General features: G+C 44.3%; 1 protein-coding gene across 11 annotated transcripts in view; it reads right to left on the bottom strand.

The window, feature by feature from the left end:
• Positions 1 to 24,873, bottom strand: part of LOC139243823 (cytoplasmic polyadenylation element-binding protein 2-like) — a 211,983-nt gene that overhangs the window by 91,980 nt on the left and 95,130 nt on the right. For 9 of the 11 annotated variants that reach the window (XM_070870875.1, XM_070870876.1, XM_070870874.1 and 6 more), the window contains one exon: positions 18,281 to 18,331. The exons of the other annotated variants lie outside the window; for them this stretch is intronic. In XM_070870875.1, coding sequence (XP_070726976.1) covers positions 18,281 to 18,331 — 51 coding nt within the window. The remainder of the gene's footprint in view (positions 1 to 18,280; positions 18,332 to 24,873) is intronic. 11 annotated transcript variants of the gene reach the window in all.

Raw genomic sequence — 24,873 nt, forward strand, 5'->3', positions numbered from 1 at the left:
CTGGTGAGGAAACTCAGATGACTGAGTCACCAAGCCCACAAGTTGTCCCAATGCAAGATAACACATCTAGGGACGAGAACAATTTTGCAGGGTTCGAGTTGTCGGATGCTCTTTGCCCCAGTCGCCTACAGCAATGCGGTGTGAGAGGGGAAGCTCACAGATCAGCTCTCCGGAGAATGAGTCGGCAAAGTAGGTCTGCTCAAGAATAGGCAGACATCGAACTGAACTTGGTGTCCCTGTCCAGGGAGAAAACAGGTATGCACCGTGAGCTCGTGTCTACATTGGGTCTGATCCCAGAGAGCATCGACAAGCTTTCTACAACTGTTGCAGAGGCAGCATCACGGATTGTCATTGCAACTCAAGACTCCAGCGAGGCCATCATTGCCAACACACAGAGGCTAGTGGCCTCCAGCAACGACTGTGGTGTTCCAGACTGTGTGGTGCATGCCCTTGATCACGTCGCAGGCAGAAGCTATGCTGCAGCTTGGTGATGTGATGCAGTCGATGACTGGTGCCATCCTCTCTGTGTTCCCTACTGTGCAACAGGGAAGGGACGGTGCTGAAGCAGACCAGCAAGTTGTGGAAACACATCATGTTCCTGATGTTGAGGCCCAGCCCAGTGTGTCAGTAGCTCCCAGGAAATGGAAGGTGTTGTCCTTTCTCAGGATGACAGCATTCCGGCTCCCACCACTGACTATACCATACATGGTACACACCCCAGCCACCAGTGATTGCTTCCGCCGATGATGAGTTGCAGCAGTTCACAGCCGGGCCTCCCAGGCCAAGAGCTGGTTCAGGGCGTCGTCAAACACCTTCTGCCCCCTTAACACAGCAGCCCTCAAGCAACCTTGCTGTAGGCACTGAGGCCTCATTGAGGAGGAGCAGCAGCAGGTGTGGGAGGATGGGAGGATCAGGGAAAGTTCCATGAAGGGGTGGCACGACCTTGTGCATAGCTCATGAGACCTGTTAAATGGTGTTTGAAAAATGTACATGTTGTTCAATGACTTAATGCACAATGCAGTTTATTGTTTAGTTTGGTTTTGTTTGTTCATTGTATCGTTTGGTGTTGTTGGGGGGGGGGGGTTATTGCTCCTTACTAGTTTTAATAAAAATATGTTACTTTGACCATTGCCATTGGTGTCGTGTCTCACATTCCAGAATTCAGTGTAGATGAGTCTTTATGGTGGCACAAAGTCGCAAGTCTTAGCTGCATCCCCACCTTCCCCATTCAAGCAAAACGATCCATTATGAGCTGGTGACGTGCGGCTCTTGCTGCGGCCGCACCTCCCGGCTGCCTCCCCCGTGGATGGGGTGGCTCTGCAATCGGTGCCTCGCCAGGCACATTTTCATCATCCTCCCCCTGCTGAGGTGGGCCTGCAATCCCCACTGGCAATGCCTGGCCCCTCATGACGGCCAAGTTGTGTAGCATGCAGCACAACACAATGAATTCGGAGACCTGTTGAGGGGAGCATTGAAGGCTGCCTCGAGAGTGGTCCAGGGATCGGAAGCGCTGCTTCAGCACGCCAATTGTGTGTTCGATGATGTTGCGCGTGGCTGCATAGCTGTCATTATAGCACTGCTCAGCTTCTGTGGTAGGTTTGTGGAGGGGGGGGGTCATGGGTCAGGTGGCTAGCCGTATCCTTTGTCCCCGATCAGTCAGCCGTGACCTTGCCTTTGTCGCTGAAACATTCGTGAGACACTGCTCTCATGCAAGATGAAACAGAAACATAGAAAATAGGTGCAGGAGTAGGCCATTTGGCCCTTCGAGCCTGCACCGCCATTCAATAAGATCATGGCTGATCATTCCTTCAGTACCCCTTTCCTGCTTTCTCTCCATACCCCTTGATCCCCTTAACCGTAAGGGCCATATCTAACTCCCTCCTGAATATATCCAATGAACTGGCATCAACAACTCTCTGCGGCAGGGAATTCCACAAGTCAACAACTCTGAGTGAAGAAGTTTCTCCTCATCTCAGTCCTAAATGGCCTACCCCTTATCCTAAGACTATGTCCCCTGGTTCTGGACTCCCCAACATTGAGAACATTCTTCCCGCATCTAACCTGTCCAGTCCCGTCAGAATCTTATATGTTTCTATGAGATCCCCTCTCATCCTTTTAAACGCCAGTGAATAAAGGCACAATTGATCCAGTCTCTCCTCATATGACAGCCCAGCTATCCCTGGAATCAGTCTGGTGAACCTTCGCTGCACTCCCTCAATAGCAAGAACATCCTTCCTCAGACTAGGAGACCAAAACTGAACACAATATTCCAGGTGAGGCCTCACTAAGGCTCTGTACAACTGCAGTAAGACCTCCTTGCTCCTATACTCAAAATCCCCTAGCTATGAAGGCCAACATACCATTTGCCTTCTTTACCGCCTGCTGTAGCTGCGTGCCCACTTTCGGAGACTGATGAACCATGACACCCAGGTCTTGTTGCACCTCCCCTTTTTCTAGTCTGCAGCCATTCAGATAATATTCTGCCTTCGTGTTTTTGCCCTGAAAATGGATAACCTCACATTTATCCACATTATACTGCATCTGATTTGCCTACTCACCTAATCTGTCCATGTCACCCCGCAGCCTCTTAGCGTCCTCCTCACAGCTCACATCGCCACCCAGTTTAGTGTCATCCGTAAACTTGGAGAGATTACACTCTATTCCTTCATCCAAATCGTTAATGTATATTGTAAAGAGCTGGGGTCCCAGCACTGAGCCCTGCGGCACCCCACTAGCAACTGCCTGCCATTCTGAAAAGGACCCGTTTATCCCGACTCTCTGCTTCCTGTCTGCCAACCAGTTCTCTATCCATGTCAGTACATTACCCCCAATACCTTTGCTTTTGTACACCAATCTCTTGTGCGGGACCTTGTCAAAAGTCTTTTGAAAGTCCAAATACACCACATCCACTGGTTCTCCATTGTCCACTCTACTAGTTACATCCTCAAAAAATTCCAGAAGATTCGTCAAGCATGATTTCCCTTTCATAAATCCATGCTGACTCATTCCGATCCGGTCACTGCTTTCCAAATGGACTGCTATTTTATCCTTAATGATTGATTACAACATTTTCCCCACTACTGATGTCAGGCTAACCGGTCTATAATTACCCACTTTCTCTCTCCCTCCTTTTTAAAAAAGTGGTGGTACATTAGCTAACCTACAGTCCATAGAAACTGATCCAGAGTCGATAAGATTGTTGGAAAATGATCACCAATGCATCCACTATTTCTAAGGCCACTTCCTTAAGTACTCTGGGATGCAGACTATCAGGACCTGGGGATTTATCAGCCTTTAATCCCATCAATTTCCCGCCTAATAAGGCTATCTTTCAGTTCCTCATTCTCACTAGACCCACTGTCCCCTAGTACATTCGGAAGGTTATTTGTATCTTCCTTTGTGAAGACAGAACCAAAGTATTGGTTCAATTGGTCTGCCATTTCTTTGTTCCCCATTATAAATTCACCTGAATCCGACTGCAAGGGACCCAAGTTTGTCTTTACTAATCTTTTTCTCTTCACATATTTATAGAAGCTTTTGCAGTCAGTTTTTATGTTCCCTGCAAGCTTCCTCTCATACTCTATTTTCCCCTTCTTAATTAAACCCTTAGTCCTCCTCTGTTGAATTCTAAATTTCACCCAGTCCTCAGGTTTGTTGCTTTTTCTAGCCAATTTATATGCCTCTTCCTTGGTTTTAACACTATCCTTAATTTCCCTTGTTAGCCATGGTTGAGCCACCTTCCCAGTTTTATTTTTACTCTAGACAGGGATGTACAATTGCTGAAGTTCATCCATGTGATCTTTAAATGTTTGCCATTGCTTATCCACCGTCAACCCTTTAAGTATCATCTGCCAGTCTATTCTAGCCAATTCACGCCTCATACCGTCGAAGTTACCTTTCCTTAAGTTCAGGACCCTAGTTGCCGAATTAACTTTGTCACTTTCCAGCTTAATAAGGAATTCTACCATATTATGGTCACTTTTCCCCAAAGGGCCTTGCACAACAAGATTGCTAATTAGTCCCTTCTCATTACAGTCTAGGATGGCCAGCTCCCTGGTTGGTTCCTCGACATATTGGTCTAGAAAACCATCCCTAATACACTCCAGGAAATCCTCCTCCACCGCATTGCAACCAGTTAGGTTAGCCCAATCTATATGTAGATTAAAGTCGCCCATGATTACTGCTGGACCTTTATTGCACACATTCCTTATTTCTTGTTTGATGCTGTCCCCAACCTCACTACTACTATTTGGTGGTATATACAGAACTCCCACTAGTGTTTTCTGCCCTTTGGAATTCCGCAGCTCCACCCATGCCGATTCAACTTCATCCAGGCTAATGTCCTTCCTTACAATTGCCTTGATTTCCTCTTTAACCAGCAACGCCACCCGCCTCCTTTTCCCTTCTGTCTATCCTTCCTAAATGCTGAATACTCTTGGATGTTGAGTTCCCAGCCTTGGTCACCCTGGAGCCATGTCTCCGTGATGCCAATCATGTGCACTCCCTGGATAGCGGGCATTCACTACCAGAATACACTGCATGTGGTCGCACAGCAGCTGCACGTTTACGAAGTGGAATCCCTTTCGGTTTCTGAATACCTCTGCGCTGTGTATTGGTGCTCGCAAGGCAACGTGTGTGCAGTCAATGGTTCCTTGAACCCTCAGGAAGCCTGCAATTCTGCTAAACCCTAAAGCCCTCTCATTCTGGCTGTTCTTGGTCATTGGGAACTTTATGAAGTCCATTCTGCAGGCGCACAGAGCCCTTGTAATCTGGCGAATGCAGCAATGCGCAGCGTGTTGAGAGATTCTGCATAACCCCTGCTGTTGCCTGGAAGGAGCCGGAGGCATAGAAGGCCATTGGCACAGTCACCTTCACTGCGAGGGCTGCGCAGTCCTGTTGGCGCTGGTAGGCTGTAGGTCTGCCTGTAGGAGCCGGCATACCTGTGGGCACTTCCTTTCGGAAGCGCAGCCTTCTGACTCACTGTGCCTCAGAGATCTGGAGGTATGAACGATGGTCCCTGTAAACCCGTGGGGGAGGTAAGGCCTCCTCCCCAGATATCTTTGGCCTCTCGTTATCCATGGCCCAACATGGCCAAGAGCCGTTCTTCTAGCTTGAAGCTGCCTGCCAATAGCAACCAGCATGATACGCTGGCGAACTAGTAATGCGCCCATTCAAATCTCTCACCGACCTTGTAAGGAAACTGTAATGGCACATAAAAGTGCCATTTGCAATTCGGAGCTTTGTGCGCAACCGTAGCAGTCAATGACTACTGCGATGTCTGATCCTCTAGCCTTCATTTAAATATGCCACCAATACCGCCTGCTGCATCCTGGGAATGCCTGTTTTTTTCAAACATTTCCTGGGGCGGGCATTAAATGAGGAGCAAGGGCCGAATGTTCCTTCCAGGGCGCTAGTACGGTGTTGCACGATGATTGCCGTCATCATCTCACTAAAAATGGACGGCGGGGCGGTAAGATTTTACACCAGTGCAAATCAGTAGCCGAATCTACCGGCCGGGCCGTAATTTCTGGATGCATAGCGTTACACCCAAAAACAGTATTTACTGCCCCACCAGGGCACAAACAGAGGCGCAAAAGGGCCGAAGATCCAGCCCTTGGTCTATGCAAACTATAATTCTGGTGAATCTGAGTTGGAACCCCTCCAAGGCCAATATATCCTTCCTGAGGTGTAATGCCCAGAACTGAATGCAGTAGTCTAAATAGGGTCTAAACCAGAGCTATATATAACTGTGGCGTCCCAAAGCACGTTACAGCCAATTAATTATTTTTGAAGTGCAGTCACTAATTTTTAAAAGTTTGTTCATGGGATGTGAGCCTCACTGGCAAGGCCAGCATTTATTGCCCATCCCTAATTGCCCTTTCGAAGGTGGTGAGTTGCCTTCTTGAACTGCAGAGGGAAGTTACGAGTCAACCACATTGCTGTGTGTCTGGAAACACATATAGGCCAGACCAAGAAAGGACGGCAGATTTCCTTCCGTGAAAGACATCAGTGAACCAGATGCGTTTTTTGAGACAATCCGGTAGTTTCATAGGACCCAAGTTTGTCCCCCACTTAAATCGGTGCACCTCACGGAGGTGCGGCGACTTTGTAGAAGAAAAACCACGCCGAAAACTTACCTCGGTATTCTCCCCGCTGCTGGAACGTCGCAGGCTCTTAACGTCGCGCAGCACAAGCAGTGGGGGGCAGAGCCAGGTCTGGGTGCTGAAAACAGTGTCGCGACTTCTGCACATGCGCGCTAGAGTGTGCGCACATGTGCAGTAGCTCCTTGCCCCCACAATCTCTGCAGGCTGTGTGGGAGGGGCCCGAAGCACGCCGCTGGCCGAATGGGCTCCCTCGGTTTAACATCTCAATCGATAGCATACCAAAAAACACTCTGTTAAAGATTGTAAAAACAGGCATGTTTTTATTCCTCCTTGTTGGTTATTATAGTAAAAATACAGAACAGTACAAGAATCTATTGTTAGGGTAAGTTTCACCCCCGAGGTCATGTTCAAGACAACTTCTCATTAACCTTTACCGGGAAAGAAATTGTACCTTTTAAATACAGACCCCACCCCTAATAGTGGCCATGTTCAGCCTCCCTCCCCCCTCCACCGATGCCGCGTTGAGCCTAGCCTCCTGGTGTGCGTCTTACCGCCCCTAATCCTGGCCAAATGGACTCCCTCATCGGCGGCCAGCTGCTAGTGTTTTTCTGCAGTAAAGCTTTGCTGAAGGTAGGAGAGAGAGAGATAGAGAGATAGAGAGATAGAGAGATAGAGAGATAGAGAGATAGATAGAGAGATAGAGAGATAGAGAGATAGAGAGATAGAGAGAGAGATAGGTACTAAATTCTTGTTTGATTTTCATTCAAGTTTACTCTTCATCTGCTTTCAAAAGGAATTCTGTGAAATAGTTTGGCTGAACTCTTATTTACAGGACTTGCTATAATATATTTGCTCGTTTACCAATCCATTTTTTAATCTAGTTGTTTAGTGATTTGTAAGTCTTGGTGCTAGGTGCAGGTCCTCTCAGCTTCCTTGTATGTTTTATTTGTTATTTAATGCTTATTTTTGTGCTTTGTTTAGTGCTTGGTGCCTTAAATGTACTGCTTTGTTTAGTGCTTGGTGCTTTAAAGATACTTACCTGCATTGGTTTTTCATCACCGCAAGGTTTTTCTGTGCGGCCACAAGTGGCCACATTCACTGGCCTAAGTTAATTTGGAGTAACTTTTAGCTGTCTAAACTTGCTTAAATGGCCAAAACAGGCGCAAGTGGCTGGTAACACCCCCTTTTGAAAAAAAAAACACTAAACTAAAAAAAAACTAACTCACTTACACTGGAGCAAATTAAATGGGCAGAATTGCAATTTTTAAGGTACTCCAAAAAAATCTAGTTGCTCCAAAAAAAACTTGGGCCCGTTGTCATTGTTAATATTTGCTTTTTATTCCAGATTTATTTAATTAACTATTATATTCCTCAGCTGCCGTGGTGGGATTTGAACTCGTGTCTCTGCATCATTAGTTCTGGCCTCTGGATTATTAGTCCAATAATATAACCACTATTAACATCAGTGTAATATAAAAAGGACAATACTCAGCGATGGATAAGACGGGTTGAACTTACTGAAACATAATCGGAGTAAGTAAAAATCTGTACCTGATTATCATATATTTTCCTTTGATCATTTTAGTGATTTTTGAAAGAAAAATAATCAAAAACCACAGCAGTAGCTTGACAGAAATAGCGTGCAACTGCAAACAGAGCAGGAATGAAACTTGATATGCACCTTTTTCGCACTTTTAATTCTGTGGAGCTGATCTGAATTTTCAGAGGTAATGTAAAACAGCTTTATTCTGCTGGCTCTCTGACTCGCACGGTAAAGAGAATATTATTAAATTAGATCCCATTTAGAGTACTGCTTTCAGTTAATCTTTCTATTAAGTACATTACAGTTTTCCAGACTGATATTTACATCTACACCTCCTCTAGACCCATCTTTTCTTTCTTTACTTGTTCCATTACCATCGCCTTTCGTCTTGCACCATTTCTTGTCATTTAATCTCTCCTGCCTTCCACAGACTTTCCCCTTTTGTTCCATCCTCCCCTCCTCACTTTCCTACTTGCTTAAAACCTGTGACATCTCAAACTTTTTCCAGTTCTGACGAAAGGTCATCGACCTGAAACATCAACTCTGTTTCTCTCTCCACAGATGCTGCCTGACCTGCCGAGTATTTCCAGCATTTTGTGTTTTTATTTCAGATTTCCAACATCCGCAGTATTTTGCTTTTGTAGAAGGGACTAGGTACCTGTCAAACTTCCTTTTCTCCAATTTTCTGACAATGCTATCGCCGCGACTTGATGTCTCCCTGTTTAACATGGTTCAAATAAGGAACTCAGCACAGGACGATTTAAACTGTGTCCATTCTTGCTCTGTGACTCTGGACATCAGCTTTCGGACACTCATTGCCAGCATACCACCTGCCTATCATGATATATTCTTACGATCCTCGTAGCTTTTTTTTAATAAATTGAGTCCAATCACAGATTCTTCTATATATTAATATTCCATGTACATCATTCCAGTACTGAGTCAATTAGATAGTGCTGTGTGCAATTATAACTCTATAAGCTTTAAAATTTACATCTTTTTCAGTTAATAACCATATTTAATTTTCAATACAAAATCTCAGTTTGAAAACCTTAATTATGAATTATTAAGATGTACAAAACAAAATTTTGAATTATCTAAAATTCTGAAAATTAAAGTAACTGGTTTAAACTTTTCATTCCTTCAGTTTTTTCTGAACTATGAGCTTTAGCACATCATTTGCAATGTCACCTTTTATCTGTCTAAATTTTATAATAGCAGTTCCATTTATTACAGTAGTTGGGCTGCCAATACAATACACAAGTAATATATATTACACATGGCAATTTAACTCTCAAAACTGAGTTGGATAACTCATTTGTGCCTATAATGAAGATAAGCACTTCAGGCTTGCTCACTTATAAGCAGACAATCTCTTGTCCCTCACCATATATAAAACAAATATCTATATATTAAAATAAGATCCTATTATGTAGAAAGTCAGAAAGTGCAACAATATTTGTATCTCCATTCATTACACAGGGGAGGGAGTGGGGGCATTATCCACATATTTAAGAAGTTCATTTAATTAACAATGACAGAGAAGGAAATTTTAAAACTACTGTGAAGGTCAGACCAAAAATAGAATATTCCCTGATGCAGGAAGAGCGAGCACCACATGTGACATTTTGATGTGAATTTTTCTTCCTTGTGTGGCACATTCTTTTCATATCTATAACATTGACCTTTCTTGGGAATTATGTGATGGTGAGTCACAGTTTCTGCAGCACATTATACAGCAGTTCTGAGAACCAGCCAGCTGTCATACTCCAGAATTACCCACCATACAAAAAGGGATGTACAGGATCAACAGTCAATAGCACATGGCTATGCACATCTCTACAATGGACTTCAAATATTTTCTCATTGAAAGACCACCTTACTGCATATCAATGAGCTTAATACGCATCATAAGGAAAAGAGTGGCTAAAATAAATGTTGGCCCGCTAGAGGATGACAATGGAGAATTAATAATGGAGGGGATGAGACTGGAGAATTAATAATGGAGAACAGGGAAATGGCAGAGACGTTGAACAAATATTTTATATTGGTCTTCACGGTAGAAGACACTAAAAACATCCCAATAGTGGATAATCAAGGACTATAAAGGAGGGAGGAACTTAATACAATCACGATCACTAAAGAAGTAGTATTCGGTAAAATAATGGGACTAAAGGCGGACAAGTCCCCTGGACCTGACACCTTACATCCTAGGGTCTCAAAAAAAGTGGCTACGGAGATAGTGGATGCATTGACTGTGATCTACCAAAATTCCCTGGATTCTGGACGGTCCCAGCAGATTGGAAAATCGCAAATGTAACGCCCCTATTTAAAAAAAGGAGGCAGACAAAAAGCAGGAAACTATAGACCAGTTCACCTAACATCTGTCGCTGGGAAAATGCTGGAGTCCATTATTAAGGAAGCAGTAGTGGGGCATTTGGAAAATCATAACTAAATTAAGCATGGTTTTATGAAAGGGAAATCATGTTTGACAAATTTGCTGGCGTTCTTTGAGGATGTAACGAGCAGGGTGGATAAGGGGGAACCAGTGGATGTGATGTATTTGGATTTCCAGAAGGCATTCGATAAGGTGCCACATAAAAGGTTACTGCACAAGATAAAAGTTCACGGGGTCAGGTGTAATATATTATCATGAATAGAGGATTGGCTAACTAACAGAAAACAGAGTTCGGATAAATGGGTCATTTTCTGGTTGGCAAACTGTAACTAGTGGGGTGCCGCAGGGATCGGTGCTGGGGCCTCAACTATTTACAATCTATACAAGTGACTTGGATGAAGATACCGAGTGTAATGTTGCCAAGTTTGCTGATGATACAAAAATGGGTGGGAAAGAAAATTGCGAGGAGGACACAAAAAATCTGCAAAGGGATATAGACAGGGTCAGTGAGTGGGCAAAAAAATTGGCAAATGGACGATGTGGGAAAATGTGACGTTATCCACTTTGGCAGAAAAAATAGAAAGACAAATGATTATTTAAATCATGAAAAATTGCAAAGTGCTGCAGTACAGAGGGACCTGGGGATCCTTGTGCATGAAACACAAAAGGTGAGTATGCAGGTACAGCAAATAATCAGGAAGGCAAATGGAATATTGACCTTTATTGCAAAGGGGGAAGAGAGTATAAAAGCAGAGACGTCCTGCTATAACTGTACAGGGTATTGGTGAGGCCACACCTGGAGTACTGCATACAGTTTTGGTCTCCATATTTAAGGAAGGATATACTTGCATTAGAAACATAGAAACATAGAAAATAGGTGCAGGAGTAGGCCATTCGGCCCTTCTAGCCTGCACTGCCATTCAATGAGTTCATGGCTGAACATTCAACTTCAGTACCCCATTCCTGCTTTAGACGCTGTTCAGAGAAGGTTCACTATGTTGATTACGGAGATGAGAGGGTTAACATGAAGATAGGTTGAGTAGGTTGGGCTATGCTCATTGGAGTTCAGAAGAATGAGAGGTGATCTTATCGAAACATAAGATAATGAGAGGGCTAGACAAGGTGGATATTTCCACTCATAGGGGAAATTAAAACTAGGGCACATATTCTCAGAATAACGGGCTGCCCATTTAAAACTGAGATGAGAAGATATTTCTTCTCTCAGAGAGTTATAAATCTATGGAATTCTCTGCCCCAGAGAGCTGTGGAGGCTGGGTCATTGAATATATTTAAGGCGGAGATAGACAGATTTTTGAGCGATAAGCGAATATAGGGTTATGGGCAGTGGGCAGGGAAGTGGAATCCATAATCAGATCAGCCATGATCTTATTAAATGGCAGAGCAGGCTGGCGGGGCCAAGTGGCCTACTCCTGCTCCTATTTCATATATAAGAAGCACCTAGGAGAGTCTCACTCAAACATGGAGACATATTTATAGCAGTCAGTTGATAAGACCAACAGTCCACATTTAAAACAAGTTAGAATTACTAACTAGGTGAACATTACACTATCAACACTACAGCATTCAAAAGTTGTGTGTCAGACTGCACTGCCCTGCTCTCCTTTCCTCTCCTCTCCTCCCCCGCCATACCGTGAATTACAATCTCTCACATAATGGGGCCTGCTAACACTTTCCTTGCTGTCTCACTCTCCAGTAACAAAAAAACTATATGGAAGTCAGGTTATCCCCCATTATCTATCGCAGAAGGCCTTCTTAAAATTATGAACTCCATAGTTTAATATAGTGCTGTTATTGTTGATGGATGTAGTAGCCCCACCTCAACAGCGAAGCAGAAAGAGAGAAAGCAAGGTTGAGAGTTAGAGGTAGCTCGCGGGCACGAGAGAGAAAAGGTAAGATAAGGGGTAGGTGAGAGCATGTGCACCAGGAGGAGGTGATAGCATAAAAATTGACAGACAGAGGCAGGAGACTGACTGACTGCAGGTGAGAGCACACAGGGAGAAGTTAGTTTAGTGTCACTTTGATACCCACTGTAGGATGCAGGAGATGCAACTAACAATAACTGAAGGGGGAAAAAGGTGACTGCAAGAATCACATCAACTGTAACAAGCTAGCGGTACGAATGTTGCCCAGTACATTAGTCACTAACCTAATGTGGATATTTGGAAATCCAGATATGGCTAATTGCATTTTTGATTAATAAAAAGTGAGTAATAGACACAGTTGTTGGACAGGTGATCTCAATACTCCTATTGGCACCGCTTATGCATGTGTACTTTAACCTTTTTATACGTTTGTTGGTAAAATGATAAGACAAAAAACAGAGTGCAAGTGTTTTGATCGTTTTGTTCCTTGGTTACTGCTTATCAGTTATCTGCTAAAACAGTGTGTTAACACGAGACTCTCGCATCATCGAAACGCCAACACTGTATGGAGAGAGGAGTATCATCGTATTCGGCTAGACCAATCGGAATAACCACTCCAGGCCAACAGAAGAAAGTAAGCCCAACAAATAATGAGCAGTTCCAACAGGGCATGTCATGTCAAAGGGTAAGCAGCATCCCATCACATTCTGGATGGAGAGCAAGGGCGAATCAGGCCCACCTCGATGTGCGAGTCAACATTCTCAGCAATCACTGATGAAGTTCGAAAATCGAAGAGCAAGTTATTATTTAAATGGAGATAAATTGCAAAGTGCAGCAGTACAGCGGGACCTGGGGGTCCTGGTGCATGAAACACAAAAGGTTCGTATGCAGGTACAGCAAGTGATCAGGAAATCTTGGCCTTTATTGCAAAGGGGATGGAGTATAAAAGCAGGGAAGTCTTGTTACAGTTATACAGGGTATTGGTGAGGCCACGCCTGGAATACTGCGTGCAGTTTTGGTTTCCATCTTTATGAAAGGATATACTTGCTTTGGAGGCAGTTCAGAAAAGGTTCACTCAGTTGATTCTGGAGATGAGGGGGTTGAATTATGAGGAAAGGTTGAGTAGGTTGGGCCTCTACTCATTGGAATTCAGAAGAATGAGAAGTGATCTTATTGAAAAGTATAAGATTATGAGGGCGCTTGACAAGGTGGATGCAGAGAGGATGTTTCCACTGATGGGGGAGACTAGAACTAGGGGGCATAATCTTAGAATAGGGGGTCGCCCATTAAAAACTAAAATGAGGAGGAATTTCTTCTCTGAGGGTTGTAAATCTGAGCAATTCGCTGCCACGGAGAGCTGTGGAAGCTGGGTCATTGAATAAATTAAGAGAAGATAGACAGTTTCATAACTGATAAGGGGGTAAGGGGTTATGGGGAGCGGGCAGGGAAGTGGACCTGAGTCTATGATCGGATCAGCCATGATCATATTAAATGATGGAGCAGGCTTGAGGGGCTGTATGACCTACTCCTGCTTCTATTTCTTATGTTCTTATGTTAAGCTAAAGTACCGCTCACAACTGCTGGACAAAATCCTAGAAGTTGCACTAAGATGTGCTGTGGCTGATAAATTCATACCAGAATTTCAAATTTTGATGAAAGATGAAAAAGTTTGCAAAGTTTCACACTGAATGGTGGTAGAGGTTTGTTAAGTAAATATACACGTGTAAGTGCTGAGGATAATGGCCTGAGCGAGGACACGGACGTCGGTGCGCCTATCCTGCCAATGGATTTGCAGGATCTTGCGGAGGCGGCATTGGTGGTACTTCTCCAGTGTTTTGAGGTGCCTGCTGTACATAGTCCGTGTCTCTGAGCCATATAGGAGGGCAGGTATCACCACTGCTCTGCAGACCATGAGCTTCGTGCAGGGTTTGAGGTCCTGGTCTTCAAACGCTCTCTTCCTCAGGCGACCGAAGGCTGCACTGGCACACTGAAGGCAGTGTTGGACCTCGTCGTCGATGTCTGCCCTTGTTGATAGTAGGCTCCCGAGGTATGGAAAATGATCCACGTTGTCCAAGGCCTCATCGTGGATTTTGATAACCGGTTTGGGGGGGGGGGGGGGGGGGGGGGCAGCAATTCTGTGTGATGGAGGCAGGTTGGTAGAGGACCTTTGTCTTACAGATGTTTAGTGTAAGGGGCCTATGCTCTCGTACACCTCGGTGAAGATGTTGATGATGGCTTGGAGTTCGGCCTCTGAGTGTGCAGAGACGCAGGCGTCGTCTGCATACTGTAGTTCGATGATGGAGAATGGGACGACCTTAGATCTGGCCTGGAAGCGGCGGAGGTTGAAAAGATTTCCGTTTGTCCTGTAATTTAGATCCACTCCAGCGGGGAGCTTGCCGAGGGTAAGATGAAGCATTGCAGCAAGGAAGATCGAGAAGAGCGCTGGTGCAATGACACAGCCTTGCTTGACCCCGGTCCGAACGTGGAATGGGTCGGTGGTGGATCCATTGGTCAGGATCATGGCTTGCATGTCATCATGGAGCAGGTGGAGAATTGTGACAAACTGTTGAGGGCAGCCGAATCTGAGGAGGATACTCCATAATCCCTCAGCTGACAGTGTCGAAGGCTTTTGTGAGGTCGAAGAAAGCCATGTACAGGGGTTGCTGCTGTTCTTGCATTTCTTTTGTATCTGCCGCGTGGTGAAGATTCATGTCCACTGTGCTCCTTATTGGGCGGAATCAACATTACGACTCTGAGAGGAGTTCTTCAGCCACACGAAGGCGGCGATTCAGGAGGATTCTTGCGATGACTTTCCTGGTGGTTGACAGCAGGGAGATTCCTCAGTAGTTACTGCAGTCGGACTAGTCACCTTTCTTGAAGATGGTCATGATTACAGCGTCTCCGAGATCCCCTGGCATGATCTCCTCCTTCCAGATAAGAGAGATGAGATCATGGATCCGTGCCAGTAGTGCTTCTCCGTCATGTTTTGGTGCTTCGGCGGGGATTTCATCTGCTCCTGATGACTTGCTGTTCAGTTGTCGGATGGTCTTTTCGACCTCATGCCAGGCTGGGGTTGTGCTGAGATGGTGGCGGGTGGCAGGCTTTAGGATGGAGTCGAGGGCATCCACGTCGAAGAGAGTCTCGGTTGAGGAGATCCTCAAAGCGCTCCTTCCAGCGGGCACTGACTGCCTCTCTGTCCTTGATAAGCACCTCTCCGATCTTGGCCAATAGTGGTAGGGCCTTGGGTGCTTGGGCCGTAGGTTGTCTTGATTGCGCTAAAGAATCCTCGCGCATCGTGGTTGTCAGCTAGCTGCTGGATTTCTTGAGCTTTCTCCACCCACCATCTATTCTTTAGGTCGCGGGTTTTCTGTTGGACCTCGGCCTTCAGATGCCTGTAGAGTTGCTTTCTTGCCTCGCGGCGTGTTGCTGCTTCCAGTCCAAGAATGCCTTACACTTGCGCCATATTAGCTCCTGGATCTCCTGGTCATTCTTGTCGGAGAGCCGACCTGAGGGGAAGCAGCAACAGAATAGGAGCGGAGCAGGAGGCATAAAAGGTGAGCCCCAGGACCCAGCACGGCGTCGGCAGGAGCCAGCCAACCGCAGGGAGCAGCGCGAGCCAGCTTGAAAGTGCGACGAAGGCAAAGCAAGCGACAAACCGAACGTCACAGCATCCCAGGTAGCGGATTGGTTGACTACTCTTGGTGCGAGATGGAGCCCAGCGACGGGGTCAGGGCCCAGAAGTAGTCGGAGGACAGCGGGAGATCGGAAGACAGTGGGGGTAAGTATTTATCTACATAGTGTACAAGGTGTTTTCTACTAAAACTAGAGCATGTGGCTAAAATGGTGTCACTGTAACTATGCCCGTGACTTTAGTGATTTCTATTAGACAACACAGAACTAAAATACAGATAGACCACTTCATGTGATCTTCATGATGGATACAATTTACTGCTTATGCTTATGTTTTTGACACGAGGTGCTCTCTTGGATCTGCGGTGAGTTATACGGAGGTAGAAATACATTTAGTGCCAGGAAATTGAATAAAGCCCAGAAAGCAAATTATTTTAAAATGTAAATAATTTATCGCATGAAAGCATTATATATACTGTACATGGAAAATCAGATTAGTAAAGGATTTCAAATGAACGGCTTCAATGTCGTTGCTAACTGTCACACTACTGGTATTACCTGATGGCATGTAAAACCCACCGTGCTTTCAAGGACAACACGGTCAAGTTTTCTTGACTCAATATACAGAGGATACTTGAGAACAAGACCTTTATGATCATTTTATTCCATAGTAAAGGGGGTTTCTTTGGACACCATTACATAAAGCACAAGTAAATTCCTGCATAGACTTATCACTTGGTCTTCAGGGGGATATACTCCCCAACTTCAGTTCCATCCTGAACTACCCATTTTAACTTTGTAGTTACAGTATCAGAGATACACATTTCTACTTCCATTATAAAAGTACTAAAATATACTATATTCTGAGCATCAATAAAGTGTGCACTGTGAATTAAACAGAGCAAATTAGTTCTAATCTTAAAACTGCCTCCAGATCAGATAATTTCTTTATTTCCATATGCATCCTCAGACAACTTTCAAACAGCAGAAGATGCATTTCAAAATGCATCAGAACATGACATGAACACAATGATCTGGGCAATATAAATTGCTGCACTGATTGCTCTTACACAAACCTAACTAGTGATCAAGCTTAAAATTACATAAGATCACGTGAAATGAAATAATTTTAAGATTGTTGCTAGCTAATTTGACTTTATCAAATTCTCTTCCAACCCAAATTCTTGTGCATTTTAGAAAACCAACAATGGCTAAGCCAATCAATCATCATCATCATCCTCATAAGCAGTCCCTCGAAATGCAGGAAGATTTGCTTCCGCTCAAAGTGAGTTCTCAGGTGGCCGTACAGTCCAATGCGGGAATTACAGTCTCTGTCACAGGTGGGGCAGACAGTGGTTGAAGGAAAGGGTGGGTGGGGTGAGTGGGGAACCTGGTTTGCCACACGCTCCTTCTGCTCGATTTCCGCATACTCTTGGCGACGAGACTCAAGGTGCTCAACACCCTCCTGGATGCTCTTCCTCCACTTTGGGCTGTCTTGGGCCAGGGATTCCCAGGTGCCGGTGGGGATGTTGCACTTTATCAAGGAAGCTTTGAAGGTATCCTGGAAACATTTCTTCTGCCCATCTGGGGCTTGCTTGCCGTGTTGGAGCTCGGAGTAGAGCGATTGCTTTGGGAGTCTCGTGTCGGGCATGCGGACGATGTGGCCCGCCCAACGGAGCTGGTTGAGCGTGGTCAGTACTTCAGTGCTGGGGATGTTGGCCTGAGCAAGAACACTGATGTTGGTGCGTCTATCCTCCTAGTGGATTTGCAGCATCTTGCTGGTGGTACTTCTCCAGCGCTTTGAGATGTCTGCTGAATATAGTCCACGTCTCTGAGCCATGCAGGATGGAGTGTATCATTACTGTCCTGTAGACCATAAGCTTTGTGCCAGATTTCATGTCCTGGTCTTCAAACACTCTCTTCCTCAGGCTGCGCTGGCATACTGGAGGCGATGTTGGACCTCGTCATCGATGTCTACCCTTGCTGATAGTAGGCTCCCGAGTTATGGAAAATGGTCCACGTTGTCCAAAGTCGCGCCGTGGATTTTGATGACCGGGGGGGGGGGGGGGGGTGCAGTGCTGTGTGGTGGGGTCAGGTTGGTGGAGGACCTTTGTTTAGTGTAATGCCCATGCTTTCATATGTGAAGGTGTTGACAATGGCTTGGAGTTCGGCCTCTGAGTGTGCGTAGACGCAAGCCTTGTCCACATACTGTAGTTTGATAACAGGATGGGATGACCTTGGATCTAGCCTGGAGGTGACGAACATTGAACAGTTTCCCATTGGTTCTGTAGTTTAGTTCCAATCCAGCGGGGAACTTGTTGAGAGTGAGATGAAGCATTGCAGCAAGGAATGATGCAATATCGAACACGGTTTAATATATCCATTACCTAATGTACTATTTGGCATTATTCCTGCTGCATTCCATGATACTAAAATATACTAGATGAAGGTGATATTACAGATGTAAAGAGAGATGTAGACTGGAGCAAATCACACAAATTATTCAACTGGAAACCAATTTTTGAGATTGAAAATTAGGCCATTATGTAGTACATTTTTCTAGTGTACTACTGGGAGTTTAATATTGCAATACAATTTTTATCAACTGACCATTCCACCTCCCGAGTCATGAGTCTAACATTCTGCCCATCGTCAAATCTGGACAGGAGCTTTTTGATAATAGCAGTGGAAGGAGGAAAGTTATTACTCATTAAAGACTTACCATTAAGCATTAGAAAATTGTCAGTTCCTGGATGTGGATATCCTAAACGACCTGGAATGGGAAGGATAAAATAAAAATTAGAAAAGATTTCTAAATGAAAGAACATTGTTAAGGAATCAAAGATGTGAAAGCATCTGAATATTAACTCTTAAAGGAATGCTATGTCCTATTGGTGCTCACGATTAGGGCAGGTGGGCTCCGTTGTCTAACTTTCCCTCCTTTGCTTCCACTCACTTCCTGCCACGTTATAGCATAGTGGTCGGTATACCAAACAAATGGCACTACTGGGTAAGCTCACCTTTTTTCCCTCCCTTCTGGAAATGAGGGGTAGTGAAACTAGTTTATTGATGCTGTAGCATCCAAACTTAACAGTAATATTCATAAACTACGTACAATTGGTTTCAAGCTACAAGCAAAAATGACCCTTTTGGAACAACTGCAAAACTGGCTATTATAAAATCATAGGGCTAGGAATCTGGTTGGGGGTTCCAAAGGTGTTAATCTCGGGCGGGTGCTAAATTTAGCGCTGGAACTTTTTTAGCGACGGGAACAGCAAAATTCTGTTTTTGTGCCCCGAGAGTGGAGTGGAGTGGAGTATCATTCCACACTTCTCTTAGGGCACTAGGCCGAGTGCGCAACTGAATAGCCCATTCTAAAGAGTCGGCTTCATAGTGACCTAAGAGAGGCCTCCCTGCAACAAAAAAAATCTGAACAAAACACAAAAAACGTTCCCTATACATTACGCACCCCAAATAAAGTTAAATCGCAAAAATAAAAAAATCAATCACATTTAGCTATGCAGTCATTCCTTCCCTTAGCACCCTGGGACAGCTCTGCATGCCAGCTTTCTCTGGCAGGGTCAGTACAGGGCACTACAGATACAGCGCAAACCAAATTTTGCTTGTGTGTTGATACCAGGGGCCCTACACTCCCGGGCGATACTCCTCAGCGCCGCCGGTACCAGCGTATGGAATTTACTGAGCGGCACGAATGTCGGTGCTCGCGGCTGCAAACCCTTTAGCGCCCCTTGCGAGGGGCGCTATCCAACCAAATTTCTCCCCCATAGAGTTAATGGCACAGGAGGCGGCTGTTCGGCCTATCGAGTCCACGCCAGCTCTCTGTAGAGGAATCCAGTCAGTCCCATTCTCCTGCTCTATCCCCGTAGCCTTGCAAATTTATTTCCCTCAAGTGCCTATCCAGTTTCCTTTTGAAATCATTGATTGTCTCCACTTCCACCACCCTCGTAGGCAGAGAGTTCCCGATCATTACCACTCACTGCGTAAAAAAAAATCTTCCTCACATCCTCCTGTATCTCTTGCGCAAAACCTTAAATCTGTGTCCAGTAGTCCTTGTACCATCAGCTAATGGGAACAGCTTTTCTCTTTCTACCTTATCTAAACTTGTCATAATCTTGTACACTTCTATCAAATCTCCCCTCAATCTCCTTTACTCCAAAGAGAACAACCCCAGCTTCTCCAAACTAACCTTGTAGCTAAAATCCCTCATCCTTGGAACTATTCTGGTGAATCTCGTCTCCACCCTCTCAAGAACTTTCACATCTTCCCTGACGTGTGGTGACCAGAACTGGATGCAATACTCCAATTGTGGCCTAACCAGAGCTTTATAAAAGGTTCAGCAAAACGTCCCTGCTTTTATGCTCAATATCTCTATTTATGAACCCCGGGATCCCATATGCTTTGCTAACTATTCTCTCAATATGTCCTGACACCTTCAAAGATTAATGCACATGAACCCCAGGTCCCTCTGTCCTTGCACACTCTTTAGTACTGTGTCATTAAGTCTATTTCTGCCAAAATGCATCACCTCACACTTCTCTGTATTAAATTCAATCTGTCACTTGTCTGCCCATTCTGTTAGATTATCTGTATCCTGTTGCAGTCGATTGATATCATCCTCACTGTTTGCCACACCTGCAGGTTTGGTATGATCAACACATTTTGAAATTTTACTCTATTCCAATAGCCGAGTCATTCCCTGGGGAACACCACTGTCCACCATCCTCCAGTCTGAAAAACAACCATTCACCACGACTTGCTATTTTCTGCCCTTAAAGCCAGTTTTTTTACCCAAGTTGACACTGACCCTCCTATTCCATGAGCCTCAATTTTGTTAAACAGCCTTTTATGTGGCACTTTGTCAAACACTTTCCTAAAATCTATATAGACATCCACTACATTCCCTTCATCAACCCTCTTACTTCATCAAAAAATTCAATTAGATTAGGCAAACACGATCTGCCTTTTACAAATCTGTGCTCGCTCTCCTTAATTAACTTAAACCTCTCCAAGTGCCTGTTAATTTTTTTCCCTGACTATTGTTGCTAAAACCTTACCCACCACTAATGTTAAACTGACTGTCCTGTAGTTACTAGGAAGGACCTTATATCCTTTCTTGAACAAGGGTATCACATTTACCACTTTCCAATCTTTGTCCCTAATAGGCCCCACCCCACCTGTTACTACTCGCTTACTATTTACATGCCAAATTATGATTTTTGGATAGCCTTTTATGTTAACCGCCATTCTATTCTCATATTCTCTTTTTGCCAGTCTTATTTTCCTCCTCACTTCCCCTCTGAACTTATTGTATTTAGCCTGGTGCTCACTTGAAGAATTCACCTGACATGCATCTTTTTTTGTTTCATCATATTCCCTACCTCCCTCATCATCCAAGGAGCCCTGACTTTGGTTCCCCTACCTTTCTCTCTTGTTGGAATGTACCTAGCCTGTACATGAAATCTCTCCTTAAAGATCACCCATTGTTCCGTTACACATTTTCCTGTCAATCTTTGGTTCCATTTTACCTTCACTAGACCCCCTCTCATCCCATTTAAGTTATCCCTTTTCCAATTTAGAAGTTCCACTTTAGATTATTCCTTGCACTTCTCTATTACTAATCTAAACCTTATGATATGATGATCACGCTTACCCAAGTGTTCTCCCACAGACACTTGGCCGAAATGGCCTACCTCATTCCCCAGCACAAGATCCAGCAATGCCTCCTTCTTAGTTGGGCCGAGGAAGTCAAGGAAGTTCTCCTGAACACATTTCAGAACTTCCTCCCCCTCCTTTCCCTTTACTCTATCCCAATCAATATTTGGGTAATTAAAGTCCCCCAATATCACCACTCTATAGTTCTTGCACATCTCTGTGATTTCCCTGCAGATTTGCTCATCTATTTCTCTCTCACTATTTGGAGGCCTATAGAATACCCCCAAGAGTGTGATCGTATCCTGTTTGCTTCTCAACTCTAACCAAATGGATTCTGTCTTTGCTCCCTCAAGGACATCCTCTCTTTCCAACACGACAATGTCTTCCCTAATCAGTACTAGCACCCCACCTCGCTTTTTCCCTTCCCTATCTTTTCTGAACACTTTGTATATATATCCGTGAATATTAAGCACCCATTCCTCACCATTTTTAAGCCATGTCTTTCTTAGTCTGCTCCTATCTAATATGGTACTACTTCTTTCTCTAGTACAATCCAACACTCTCACTCCTTTATGCACTCTATTTGTCTTTTCTATTTCTATATGCTGGTGCCCACCCCCCTGCCAATTTAGTTTAAACCCTCCCCAACTGCACTAGTGAATCTTCCTGCGAGAACATTGGTCCCAGACCTGTTGAGGTGCAAACCGTCCCTTTTGAATAGGTGCTTCCTGCCCCAGAGCTGGTCCCAATGCCCCAAGAATCTGAAGCCCTCCCTCCTGCACCATGCCTCTCTTCCTATTTATATTCTCGCTGGTGCGCAGCACTGGGAGTATTCCAGAGACTACTACCTTTGAAGTCCTACTTCTTAAACCTCCTCCTTAGCTCCTGCTGCACAGATTGAAGTTTTACCTTCCTGGCAGCAGTACCCTTGTTAGTCTTTGCAGTATGCCAGGAAAGATCTTCTCAACATTTCCTAGGCAAATCTACAAGAATGGTCTTGTGCATATAATTGAAAACTAGTAGGGACAAGAAAAATGACAAAGGTTAATATTTTTAAACCACAACATGCAGATAATCAATTTTCCCCACACCTACTTGTCAATTTTGTTTTTCTTTCTAAAATTATTACAAAAACAATGGATAATTCAACACTTACATTTTACCCTGACAAGTGCCAATTTCACTTCAAAGGGATTGCTAGCTTCCAGCTTATATGTATATTAAAGGAATAGCATGTTAATAGCTCATTGGTAGGGCAGGGGTGGGCAAGAAGATGGGAAATAAAAGTCAAATTCTGTCCAATAGGTTGTAAAACAGCATTGTCAGTCTCATGAACCTTTTATGCTAGGTTGAATTCCTAAACAATCAGCTCTAGAAAGTCAACACAATGCTAGCCACTGGGGACGTTTGTGCCGTATCACATTCCATACACACCGCAGCATAAACTTTCACAATGAACTTGCGGTATTTTAAATTTAGCAGCTAATTTTTGTCACTTTCTTCCTATAGTATTCCCACTCCATATAGCTTCCACTGATTGTACAGTCGAGAGATCTGCTCCAAGGCCTCTGCCAATGACATTCTACAGCCAGTTGCTTGTACAATTATAACTTATATTTATATGGCGCTTTTAACATAGAAAATGTTTCAAAGCACTTTACGGAGATTTATTTTAAAAATAGGGCACCAAGATGAAGGTGAGATTAGAAAGGGTGTCCAAAAGCTTGGTAAGGTGGGTCTTAAAAGGAGAGGAACGTGGAAAGATTTAGGGAGGGAGTGCCAAAGTATGGGGCCGAGGAGGCTGAAGTAACAACCACCATTGGTGGAACAAAGGGAGGGGGTGGCGGTGGAAATGCACAAGAGGCTAGAGTCAGAGGAAGAGTGTGTTTGGAGGAGGGGGTTGTAGACCTGTAGGAGGTTATAGAGAAGGACACGGCCATGAATGGGTTTAAACACAAGGATGAGAATTTTATATTTGAGGTGTTGGAAGACTTAGTGGCAATCAATATAGGTCAGCAAAGCAGTGATGATGAATGAGCGAGACTAATACAGGTTAGGATATAGGCAGCAGAATTTGGGACAAGGGGACGGTTATGGAGGGTGGAAGTCTGGCGATCATTGTAATAGGCAAGTTTAGTGGCGACAAATGCATGGATGAGGGTTTTAGCAGCATATAGGTGTTACTCATCATCATAATTATAGGCAGTCCCTCGAAATCGAAGAATTGCTTCCATTCTAAAAGTGAGTTCTCAGGTGACTGTACAGTCCAATATTACAGTCTCTGTCACAGGTGGGACATAGAGGTTGAAGGAAAGGATGGGTGAGGAATCTGGTTTGCCGCACGCTCCTTCCTCTGTCTGCATTTGGTTTCTGCATGTTCTCGACGACGAGACTTGAGGTGCTCAGCGCCCTCCCGGATGCTCTTCCTCCACTTCGGGCGGTCTTGGGCCAGGGATTCCCAGGTGCAGGTGGGGATGTTGCATTTTATCAAGGAGGCTTTGAAGGTGTCCTTGAAATGCTTCCTCTGCCCACCTGGGGCTCGCTTGCCGACTAGGAGTTCCGAGTAGAGCTCTTGCTTTGGGAGTCACGTGTCAAGCATATAGACGACGTGGCCCGCCCAGCAGAGCTCGTCGAATGTGGTCATTGCTTCGATGCTGGGGATGTTGGCCTGATCAAGAACACTGACGTTGATGCGTCTATCCTCCCTGTGGATTTGCAGGATCTTGCAGAGGCAGCGCTGGTGGTGGTACTACTCCGGAGGTGGATGTAAGCAGTCTTCATGATGGAGAGGATTCTGGAGAGAAGCCCAGAGTGATTGGCTTTCTGAATTTCCCTCTCTAAAGGGGAAGTGTCACTTTCCACTCAAACCTCACTCACCTCAAGCTTCTATTTACAAAACACTGGAGATGAGCAAGATCAGATGATACAATTGCTCATTTAGCATTCCTCTACATCAGAAACATAGTAACATGTCTTGGAGGGTACATTACTATAGCAACAATGTTCTTTTATTCAGGCATTCAGCCGAGTAATCCGTGTAACTCAATTATTGTATGAATTCTAAAAAAAATCCAAATTAAAATGTGTTCAACTAAATGATCAAAAAGTAAATGCCATTTCTTAAACAAATTATATATATTTATGTTCAATGTGTAATTATACTACAAAGTATGGAACATAATCTTCATTTAGAAATAAATCAGCATGTTGGGATATGCAGTGTTAAAATGAAGCCGAGAATTCATTAAAATAGTAGCCAACAATCATGACTACCATGCCCTTGACCCAAGTAATAAAGGAACACGGATCAGCTTCTTAATCTTAATTCCTTGGTCACAAGTTCTGTTGTACAAAGCTCTTGGAACCTGTTACAATAGAATAAAGCCTTTTTTGTTGCATTTGCCCACATTCTCTTCCTCTTTCATCACTGATAATAATTCGGGCTTAATACATTTGCAGATCAAACAGCACAAAATGTTCCCACTTGCCTTTTTAAAGTACACTAAATAACAATCCTGACCTCATTTACGAACAGAAGTATTTCAAATTAATGCATTTCTTAAATAACAGAATTTATTGTGAAGAATAACTAAAACAGCTTCCAGTTAAATCTGGTCGGCTTCATTGAAATGAGGGTAACTA

Source organism: Pristiophorus japonicus, chromosome 2, assembly GCF_044704955.1.
Source record: "Pristiophorus japonicus isolate sPriJap1 chromosome 2, sPriJap1.hap1, whole genome shotgun sequence".
Taxonomy (NCBI): domain Eukaryota; kingdom Metazoa; phylum Chordata; class Chondrichthyes; family Pristiophoridae; genus Pristiophorus; species Pristiophorus japonicus.